The sequence below is a fragment of the Impatiens glandulifera genome, chromosome 1, assembly GCF_907164915.1.
Source record: "Impatiens glandulifera chromosome 1, dImpGla2.1, whole genome shotgun sequence".
Classification (NCBI taxonomy): Eukaryota; Viridiplantae; Streptophyta; class Magnoliopsida; order Ericales; family Balsaminaceae; genus Impatiens; species Impatiens glandulifera.
Window position 1 is genome coordinate 139,419,449 of NC_061862.1, and position 11,909 is coordinate 139,431,357.

Sequence of the window (11,909 nt, forward strand, 5' to 3'; positions counted from 1 at the left end):
ATTTAACTCTTAAATTATTTTTTAAAATATATATTATATATAAATTATTTTAAACTTTATTTTATATATATATATATATAAATAAATAATATATATAATTTTATATATATGCGATTTAATAATTATATATATCAATATAAAAAATAAGATTAAAGATAATATATATAAAAAAAATATTTTAAGCTTAAGCCGTTATGTTTAAACAAAATATTGACGGAACAGCCATTGGTGACCTTTCTAAAAGTTGAAGGACGATTTATTTCAAAAATTAATTTAAGGGCTAAAAGTGAGTGATCGAAATAATTAGTGGGTTGTCTAGATAATTTGCCCTATATGTAATATTAAAGTTAAATAATATGGTATAACTGTTCTTTGTGGGATTCCCAAAAACCGAATTATACGAAAATGGTAGTAAAACAAGGAAAGGTAAACCCTAAACTTATTCGCAGATCCATTCCATTGTAATCTCTAATAGAAAGATATGACATACAAAAATTATGACGTTTTGAAATGTTTGTAAAAAAAAAATTATATTTTTATTTTACTAAATATATTTTTTATTAAGTTTGAATAAATATTATTATTAATAAAAATAATTTGTCTAGTTTGTTAAATATTATATTAATATATAAGAAAACCAGTATACATAATAAATTAGTATATCAATTCTGGTTAACTATAATAAAAAATCATTAAATATTTTTAATATAACTAAAAATATAATATTTTAAATAAAAAATAATAATAATTTATTTTTATCTAAGCACCTCAAAACTTTTAAAACGTCCCTTCAAAAGTAGACTTAAGGTTTAATATCACGATGAAAGACCATAAATAAGATGAATAATAGAATTGACTTTTGTCAATTAAATTAGTTATAAATTTGTTTTAATGGTTATTTGAATAACCATTAAAATTAGTTTTTCACCCACAAAGAAGTTATTAGAATTAAAATATATCATATTATTATCTCATTACATAACTCATCAACTCATCGCATAATCTAATTAATTAATAAAATATTAAAACATTATTTATTTTAAATTATTATTATTTTATTTATCTTATATATTAATACTTATTTAAATATTTTTTTATTAAAAATACCTATTTCAAAATTATTACCAACTATTTAAATAATGAATGCAAATAAAATCATAAAAAAAAATTATGTGACTAACATCATTTTTCTTTTTTATTTAATGAAACTATTATTATTATTATTATTATTTCTATCTATTTTTAATTTCATTTTATTTCAAATAATCTTGTATCAATCAATTAAGTAAAATTTTATATTAAACAAAAATAAAATAATAAAGACCAGTAATATTAAAATAATAAAAGAAATATTTTTTTAAAACAAACCCCATTAATTATTCCACTAATAATTTAAATTGTCTATTAAAATAACAATCATTTGTATAATCAAATAATTATATATCCTAAATTTTCAAATAACTCCAAATCAATAAAGTGAGAAAAGTGTGGGCCATGCTAATCTGTTTATGGAAACTAGTGGAGAGTTTATACTACTGTGCTACCGCACTTACAAATTGTCAAGTTATAGGCTATTTTCTGACCGTCAAATTCTGAAGAGTCAATTTTGTAAATCAACGGCTGTAAATGAATGTCAAGGCTAAGACGGCTCCCATCTATCATCATCAATCACATTCATCACTGATGAGAGAGAAAGAAGAGAGAGAAGGGGGCACTCGTGCGTAATCAGAAGAAGCGTAGACTGCGAGAATATATATATATGTTTTCTTCGTCCTTCTCCCGTTTGCGTACGATTTCCTAGCCGCCAGCATCTGATTCTAGCTTGTTTAAGGTTTAATTTCTTGTCTTATCATCCCGATTTTCCGACTATTCATTCCCCCAAAATCAAACCCACTATTTCTTTTCTTTAGATACTATCATGAATTTGAATAATCTTTCTTTATGGTTGAATTCCATCTGGGTTGCATTTATTTTTTGCTAATCTGCCCTATCTCCTGCTATTATTATGTTAAGGTTTGATTCTGTCAATATTTGCTCTGTAACTGTAAGCTGGATGTAAGCAAGGTGTATGATTGTGAACCTTTTTTGAGTTCTTTGAGTTTTAGATGTTGGTTTCAGACATGAGTTCAAATAATCTTTCTTTTTGTTTGTTTGTTTTTCTTATGGTTGAATTCCATCTGGGTTGCATTTATTTTTTGCTAATCTGCCCTATCTCCTGCTATTATTATGTTAAGGTTTGATTCTGTCAAAGAGTTGTTTATGTTAGTCATACTTGCTCTGTAACTGTTATCTGAAGTCTGATTGTGAACATTGTTTGTGTAGGATGGATTGTGTTCATTGTTAGTTGTAATTTGGAACCTTTTTTGACTTCTTTTAGACAGGTTCACATCTCTTTTACTGAATTTATGATTGTTCTAAGGGTTTTAAAGTAACTTGTAAGTGGTTCTAGAATGCTTCCCATTTGCACACTTAGTTGGTCAAAATTTCAAAAGTGAAGCAACCTAATGGCTAGAAACAAAGAATCAGAAAGTGAGCAAAGTTACTCTCATGTTTCTCTGAAACATAGAAAGGTCTGGCCTGAAATCTAGCAAGAAGATAGCTATAGTCTGAACCAGTTGCTTGTAATTTGTATGTGAATTATCCCCAACTTTACTCTTTATCTTACAACAGATGACCACATAAGTTCACATTCGATTTCCAATCCTTTTAATAATTCAAAATTTTCTGTAATTGTACAAAGGAACTGGGTGTGGTAATAATATGTGCAATTCATATATTACACTGTTGAGGATGTTCTATTTTAGTCCATCTTTAGTTTTTTTCCCATTCCATCTTGTTTTTGTAAAACTGGGTGGTCTAGTTTCATATTTTGATGGTTTGATTATTATGTAATTGTATGAAATATTTTCTTATGCATTGTGCACGTTATCATTGAGTTGACTGAGCATCAAAATCTGTAAGCTATGTTTGGTTATGGTGGAATTGAATTGAACTTAGGGATCCAATTCCAAATCAATTTTTTTTTTGTTTCATGGCTTAAAATAAGGATTTAAATTTGGAATTATAATTCCCATGGAATTGAAAGGTGTATGATTTTTTAGTTTCAATTCCACCCTTCCTACTTCAGACTTACAATTCCATGATTTCACCAAAAATAAGAATCCAATTTCAATTCTAATTCTAATTATGCCCATCCAAACATAGCCTAAGTGATATCTTTATCTGGCGATTCAATACACATTGTTATCCGAATTATTATTTTCATATTAAGGCATATTTTTTTATTGGATTAGGCATCATAACATAAAAGACTAGTTTTTTTAGTAACAGTCAGCCTCCGAATTATTGCAACTGGATCTAGTTGTGTGCTAATTTGCTATAGTTTCTTTGACTGATGCTCAGGTCCTGTTTCCCTTTAATGTGCTCTGACCATACTGTAAGCTGCTGTCTGGACAGCTAGCACTTCCATGTTCACTATTTTTTTGGGCGAAGATGAACTTGCGACCTGCTTTGTCTGCTCAGAGATCCGGGGAAAATCAACATGGTGGTATAAGCGTTTCTGGTGCAGTGGAAGACAAATATCCTAAATATCCAGATTCCCTTCAGATTTCATCGGAAAAGGAACTGATTCCTCATTCTGCTTTCCCTAGACAAGCTTCCTTGGGTTGTAGCAGTGCGATGGTTGGCCACATATATTCGTCATCCTCTGGATTTCCCCCAAGTGTTCATTATTCACCTTTGGCAAGGAGTTGCCAAAGCTCTTCATTCATTTCTCAATCAAGTAACGGAGTGTCTTTTCCCACCTTTGAGTCTTCTGGTTCAGGCATTCCATCTTCAGAGTTTGTTTATCCCAAGGATAACAAAGATGATATCAACTTGTCTTGGAGTGCTGAAACATTGCAGGAATTTCTTAACTACTCTGAAAATGTGCCTGTTCAGAATGATCAGGTGGGATGCAGCATTGATGTTATAGCTTCCGACGAACAGGATAAAAGAACTGATTGGCGGGATTGGGCAGACGATTTAATCAATGTTGATGAAGCTCTGAATTCAAATTGGAGTGATATCTTTGTTGATGTCAACCCGCCCAATTCTAAAGGAAAGGTTTGTTTGCTAGCATATGGTTAGAAGCCTGTTTAGGACTTTTAAAGCTTTATTTGCAAAATGAAAGAAGTTTTCTACTCAGGTGATAGATCCATCTGCTGATGTACCTGCTGATGTACCTGTTGATGTACCTGTTGATGTACCTGCTAATCTGCTGCAAATTTGTATCTCTTCGGTATCAACTGGGGAGAAGTGTCCTATTGCCAGTCCAGTTTCTGCACCAACAACAAAAGCACGCATGCGCTGGACCCCTGAACTTCATGAAGCCTTTGTGGAAGCTGTTAACCAGCTTGGTGGAAGCGAGAGTATGTTTTGTTTTTGTTAACTCAAGCAAAGCTCCCTTACATTAATAATAATACCAAACGAACTAGGCAGGCAGGAAAAGAAGGAAAAAGTACTAATTGCAGAAAACATGTGAAGAAAAAGATAGCTTTTTTCACCCAACATTATTCATTGTCCCATAATCAACATAAGTGGAATCCCATCCTTCGAAAAATAACCAAACTTTACATTTTCATTGATGGGGAAAAAGACTTTCTATCATCTCATCGATGGGGAAGTGAGAGTATGTATTCTAAAAGTAAAAATAAATTTCGGAAAAACTTTATGTTTTTGTCTCTGAATCTGGATCCAGATGAAAAACCATTGTAAATTTTTTAATATATGTTTGACTTAGTTTTGTTTTCAAATGTGATCTATGTGTATCCATATCCATTTGAAATATCTAATAAAAAAGTGTTTCCAAATGGGGGGAAATTCCCTTAAAAGTTGTCAATATTTTGAGGTTATGAGGTTTGTTATATTGACTTGATTTACTATTTGTAGAAGCTACACCTAAGGGTGTTCTGAGGCTTATGAATGCGGAAGGTCTTACCATCTATCATGTAAAAAGCCACTTGCAGGTACGAACAATCTGTTGTATGCTTTATTCTTATCTTGTGCAGCAATCCCATATGATATGCTGTTTTGTTGTTGAATTTCAGAAATATAGAACAGCAAGGTACAAACCAGACTCTTCTGAAGGTATGTCTTGCAAACCTTAAATAGGAAAACCAAGCATCCTCTTGATTGCTTATCTTTCTCATGTGTCAGTCCCTTTTGCTGATCATGAATCATAACATTATACAATGCCAACAAATAGTTGTATACTGATTTTGGTGTGACATGATTGGACAAATTCTCTTACTTCAGGAACTTCAGAGAAAATTTTGACTCCTATCGACGACATCACATCTCTGGATTTGAAAACGTAAGTTTCCAGAACCTATTTTTCTGTTATCTATCCCTATTAGTCTAACATTTTTGTGCAGTTTCTATATGATTCTCTACTTGTATCATAAGAAACATCGAATATTTTTTAATGAAGATCCTGATGTACTCCTTGAATGGTGAATGTGAAGTTAAAAATGTGTTTATACTAAAGCACATTGACACACATTCTTTTGGGACTATAACAACCTGAGGTAGATGGGTAGGTAGGATAGGCACCACCTAGATGGGTTAAGAAGCAAATCATTAAAAGGTTAATGGAATATCATTGTATATATATATATTTGTTTTCTTGTTGGAATGAAGAATCTCTTGACAAGTTAGCTTTAGAGAGCAACTGCCTATTTAGTTGAAGCTCTTTAGAGAATGAAAAGGAAGGGAAAGGCACACTGATTGCTTGCTTTTAAATGTAGTGGCAATTCCTAATATACTTGGGGAGATAAAGCTCATTGAAGATAAACTTTGTTTCTTAGTAGTTACTTTTTTTTTCTAGAAAAGGTCATAAATTTATAGCATAAAAGTCATTGACACGAAATGTGTTCGTTACAAGCAAGAAATGAAAAGGACGATAAGGGGGGTTTACACCATGAGGTTTCATGTTTGACTCTTATTAAAATAATCCTGATTACAGTGGGAGGTTATGGAGGTGGGTTGTTGTGCTAGCCTCTCACATGATCAAGATACGCTCAAGATGGCCCAGACACCCTGGTTAACAAAATCAAGGAAATGGAAAGGAAGTACATGAAATTCAGAAAAGAAAGACAAAAAAAAAAAACTAAATCTCGATTAACTCAAAGAAATCACGTTTTGTACAAGTTCCTCCTTTTTTAGTTGCAGCGAAAGAGTGAAGAAATAAACCCTCAATCCTTCCGTACTTCAAATGTTTCCCATTGAACAAAGTGTGGTGTTTCCTCTAAGGTGTCCTCCACAACATATAGGGGATGATCGTCCAATCTGGGTCGATACTCGAGCACCACACTATTCTTAGTAGCTGTAGGAGGACATAATATTTACTTAAGTATACTAGAGATTAGACTACCTATTTCGTAACATCATTTATCTTGAGAAAGCCCTAAAGGAGCGGCGAAATTCGTGATCGACACGGTCGACACGTTAGTCGCGCGAAATTCGGTTGGTTGATTTAGTAGTCGGTTACGGGAAACATGGCTGGAGTCACGATCGTTATCACGTCTAACACGTTCGGCACATTGGGGGAAAATCGTCTAGGGTTATAAGTTGCGAAATCAAGAAATATCGGCTAGGGTTTGAACAAGGTCAGAAAACGATCACGAATTCTGGTCGCAAAGTCTTTGTCCGCGATCGATTGAGATTGGTCGCGGTTCGGTTCCTGGTCGGTTGCATAGGGTATTCAGGTATTCTGTATTACTTTGTTGTGTATATGCTCTGTTTGCTGAATAATTTTGTTCTTCTACAATAATGGGAAGAAAGAAAAGCAATAAGGCTAAGGAAGTACAATAATTTGTTCTTGAAGGTATAAAGGAGGCTGCTGAAAATGAAATCAACAGGATAGTCAAAGAAAATTGTACATGAAAAAATAAAGGAATGCAACAAAGGTAGATACCAGTTGCTATTCAAAATATTGGTGAAAATACAGCAAACAATCGTCCAATTGAATATACATTATCTTTAAGATTGGAACCTACTGAAGAAGGAAGAATATAGAAAATAGTAAATTGGTCAGTGAAAACAATGAGAGAGTCGATGAAGTCTCCAAATCAAAGACCTAAACTATCAGGAGCAATTCCAGTTGAAAGGTAAATGAAGTCTGGAACAACCTCAATCGATCGCAAATAAAGACTTTGCGACCATTTTCCCGACCATGTTCAAACCACAGTCGATTTTTATTGATTTCACAACTTATAACCCTAAACGATTTCCCCGATATGCCAGACGTGCTGACGATCGTGACTCCGACCACGTTTCCCGTAACCGGCTACCAAATCAACCGACCGAATTTTGCACGACTAACGTGCTGGTCGTGCCGAACGTTGTTGTGCCGACCACGAATTTCGACGCTCCTTTAGGGTTTTCTCAAGATAAATGATGTTACGAGATAGATAGCCTGCTCTCTAGTGTACTAAGTGTACATTCATAGTCATTGTCTATGAAGTGTGGTTTGAGAGAAATAATAGGGTTTTTGGTGTGGTAGTTCAAGATACAAGGAGCTGTTTTGGAAAACAATTTGTAAGTGTTGTGTTACAAAGAGAAATTTATGTGCTAACTCTTTGTTTTTTGGACCCGGTAGAGAAACTTATAATATTATTTTTTAAATTTGTGTCACACTGGGTTCAAAAACAACCTGTTTTCAAGTGTGATCCCATCTAGATCCACATTTAATGGGAAATCTGACATAAATTGTGCTTCCAAATGAACGCAATATCATTCACTCACAGGCCTTTGTATGTACATTGCACAATTAGCCGAGCCTTCATGGCATTATCAGATTGATTGTATGACCAAACAACATGTCTCATAAGTGTTCCCAATACAACCAATCTTAAAACTACAAGCTCTTTTTGTCCTAGCTGTTTAATCATTTGGCAAAAACAAAGTTAATGCATGGGGGATTTTTCGTGCTGAAACATTTTTTTTCTGGAAGTCATATTCTTTATTGTACTAATGTCCCCTTTTGAATAGTTCTATTCAGAAGATCTCTTATTTAGTACTGTAAATAATTTTCTGACAAATTGATGAAATCAATACCACTATGCTGAGTATATATAGGTTTTGTTCATGGTGAAATAATATGACCAAAATTTCATTGTTATTGGAAAAGTAAATTCCAACATCAATTGAGCTCATATATTGAAGAAGTTTTTTATTTTATGTCAGAAAAAGTTATCTAAAATGTGGCGAGATTGATGTCAATGTTACATAAAAGGTACAAAAACGTAGAGCATAAAACAGGGAGGAGCAACTACAAGTCTATTAAGAGTTTTATTGTCATATAACTTCATTTAACTTGAGAAGCTTCCTAAGTGCAGCAAGTTCCTGAATATGTTTTTTTCCATGCCCAATAATCATTTGATTCTGGTTATGTTTTCATGATTGATCATTTTTAAATGATGGATCCATTTTTACTTTTAGTGCCTTGTTAAACAAGTTCACGACATTTTAACTTTGTGAGTTTGTCATTTGTTTTTAGATTCTAGTGACTAATCAATAGCATTTCTGATAACAGGAGTATGGGAATTACTGAAGCACTCAAACTGCAGATGGAAGTTCAAAAACGACTTCACGAACAGCTGGAGGTACACGTTTTTTGTTCTGGATTCACTTAAGGTTTTCGATTGTGTGTCTATTGTAGTTACCACCATTTGCTTAGTTGATTTGATTTTTTTTTTCTGCGGGACAAAATTGATTTGAAAATATTATTGATTTCACCTGCCATTAATATTAGTCTTCTGAAATCATGGAGAACAGTTTTCACAACATATGAGATTAGTTCAGTTCTGATTTAGATATGTTTATTTCCTGGCAGAAAAAACAACGAAAGAAAGGAAAGGGAAAATAAGTTACTGAACTCCTAAATGATCAGATGAATAAATCATATAAATTATTTGAAAATTTGTTTTTTTTGTCACAATCGCGATTCCATTGGAAATTTCCAAACTAAACTGAAAGTGATTTTTTTTTTCTCGTTTGTATAAGATTTTTTGTAGACCATTATCCAGATTTTTTTGCTTCATTTCTTTTAGAGATTTATTTCTCTTCTGGATCACGTTTCAAACTATACTGCATTTGTTTGCTTCATTTAGTACCACGATCCAGATTATTTTCTGGATCATTCTGAATTTTGACAAACCTCACAAAACCCAGCCCAAACTGTGTGGAAAACATGAACATTTCTTTCTTTTTGTGTAGAAGTTTGTGAAATAAAAGAAAATACATCCTTTCCCCCTTATTTTGCTGCAGATCCAGCGAAAACTGCAATTGCAAATTGAAGAACAGGGAAGGTACCTGCAAAAGATGTTTGAAAATCAGAAGAAGATGGATGATGAGAGGTCTACTAAAGGAACATCATCATCATCCTCAAACCCCCCTGAAAAATTGCAGTCTACAGTTCCCATCAAGGAACTGGAATCCATAGAGCAGGTAAATATTGACACCATAGATGAAAGAAACGAACCGAGCTTTGATCCAGACATGCCAGGTCCCACTAAACCTGCCAAACGTCCAAGAGGAGAGGATGAAGAAGGCCAATAGTTAACATCCGAAAGAAGTGGCATTTATTTTAGAATTTCAGACTAAGGATATTATTCCCCCCAAAGATAAATGGGATGTAGCTTATATAGGATGCATTTTCTTGGAAAATTAACCATTTTTCAGTATTCTATTATTTATCTAGTTGTACTCCTATGTGAGGAGAAGAAAAAAGTGTCTTTTATTTATGTGCAAGAAAAAACCTCATTCTTTGTTGTTTAGATAGAGAACTAGATCTCCAATTCTCATTCTGAGTGCATTGTATATTTCAATAACATCCTCAATAAAAATGTTTATGTAATCTTATTATGATTGTCAAATGTTATGTTCAATATTTTTCCTTATTGATTGTTGGATATCAATTGCTCCAAATGTATGCATTTCCATTAGGGTTGATTTTGATGGTTATGATTCCATGACGCGGGTCTAAATGAGCTTATGACCCCCATCTATGGTATTACAATTATTCAAATATCAAATTATTTCTTTGATTTAATTTGATTTGATTTGATTCTATACTTATTTTAGGAGTGTTTGGGGTTAGAAATTTTAATAAGGTTGTATATCATGAACATTTCAAATTGGAAACAAATTAATGGAATGATTGTCTGAAATAAAACCCATATGAATACTTGTTTCAATGAAAACATTTATTCCTAACATAAGATGTTTTTGAGGATAAGGAGATCCATGTCATCTCAAAGTATTGAGATAATTTTCCAAGAAAAAAAAAATTAGGGCTTTCTTTTATATCCTAATATATTTTAGGAGGAAATAAACATACATTTTTCTCTATTTCATTATTCATAATATCAATTAATTTTTTGTTTGAATGTGAATCAAATTTAAGATTTCAAATATTTTTTACTTTAATTATTTTTTATTGGGTATGTTATTTTGATATTTTAATTGATAAATTAAGTGATTTGATTATTAAAATGTTAGATAATATCATAATTATTTTTTTAAAATAACACAACAAACCATCAAACTAGTTCCATATCACTTTAAAAATAAAATATTTATAGTTTGTAAATTTAATGCTCTTAGAAATATCAGAAAGACATAAAATTTATTTATATTTAAAGATTTTAGATTATCAAGATATTAAGGCTTAAGATTTTTATAAGAAATTATTGTTTTCTTATTAAGATTAGACCATTTTAAAATATTAATAATGGGGTAGTTTAAGGACAAAATGACCCCATAATAGGGCTAAATAACCTGGTGACCAATGCGCTGATGACCACTTTAATTTCTTTGGACAAAATTGCCCCCGTTGCGAGACGCAACCGGATGCATTGTGAAAAGTCCACAATGCCATTGCTATTTAAAATCTTTTCCATTTTCTCCCATTTTCTTTTCTTTTATTTCTTCCCTGATCTCTCTTCACGGTCTTCTCCTCCTCTCTAAAAATACAAACGGCCGAAGACGGAACCCCGACGTCGGAATCCCAGCGAAGGCAGGCAACCATGATGTCTGGTACTGGTATGCTTCATTTTCCTTTTCTTGTTGTTTATTTCTTCTTTGAACGCATTATTAGGTTTAGGGTTTAGGGATTGATTGGTATACTGATATAAATGTCTTCGTTGCAGCGGATTGCGGTTGAGTCTCGCGATTGTTGTTGCATCTCGCGAATTAATGCGGTTGCGTCTCGCGACCAGATCATTTATAATGAGTAATTGCATTTCAATGGTACGGTTGCGTCTCGTGCTTGATAGTATTATTGTTTTCAATTGTAGCTGAAGTATTTGTTGAAGTATTTGTTGTGTATAATGGAGAGTGGAAAATTGCAACTGATGGTGCTAGGTGTTTCTGTGCAAAATCATGCAAAACTTTGGATATACCCCAAAATACTACATTTTCCGAATTAATTGATATCATCTATTAGAAGATTAACGTGCAAAAGTCTAAATATGATTTAGTGATTGAAGTCATATATGATGTTCCGCCAAATTTTCCCCCCTGTTGTTATTGATGAAGATGACGATTTGGTTGATGACAAACATGATTCATGTTTTTGTTGCTTGAGAATAGAAAACGAGGCTCTAATACCAATTGATAGAATCGGTATAATCAATAGAGATTAGGGTTTGGCTATTGATATAACTTATGACAAACGATTCGATTTTAACTCTGTTAGAAGTTAAAATATGTTTCTATTCTTCACAAATTCTTCGAACTCTTGAAACAATTTTAAGTGCGGAAGTATTCGTCGGATTTGAAGCTTTGAACAAATGAAAGATGAATGACAGAAGTAAAGAACACAAAGAGTTGTTTATGGATGTTCGGAGCAAACCCTCCTACGTCAC

General features: G+C 32.6%; 1 protein-coding gene across 1 annotated transcript; it reads left to right on the forward strand.

The window, feature by feature from the left end:
• Positions 1–1,681: 1,681 nt before the first annotated feature.
• LOC124919918 (protein PHR1-LIKE 1-like) lies at positions 1,682–9,896 on the forward strand. Its single transcript, XM_047460283.1, has 8 exons — positions 1,682–1,831; positions 3,403–4,104; positions 4,187–4,409; positions 4,930–5,006; positions 5,088–5,127; positions 5,296–5,353; positions 8,576–8,645; positions 9,310–9,896. Exons 2-8 carry the CDS (start codon positions 3,493–3,495, stop codon positions 9,598–9,600), a joined length of 1,371 nt encoding a protein of 456 aa, XP_047316239.1. The 5' UTR covers positions 1,682–1,831; positions 3,403–3,492; the 3' UTR covers positions 9,601–9,896.
• The last annotated feature ends 2,013 nt before the right edge of the window (positions 9,897–11,909 follow it).

Coding starts and splice junctions, on each gene's coding strand:
- LOC124919918 (XM_047460283.1), top strand. CDS start 3,493: ATGAACTTGCGACCTGCTTTGTCTGCTCAGAGATCCGGGGAAAATCAA. Junction 4,410..4,929: donor CCAGCTTGGTGGAAGCGAGA/GTATGTTTTGTT, acceptor TACTATTTGTAG/AAGCTACACCTAAGGGTGTT. Junction 5,007..5,087: donor ATGTAAAAAGCCACTTGCAG/GTACGAACAATC, acceptor GTTGAATTTCAG/AAATATAGAACAGCAAGGTA.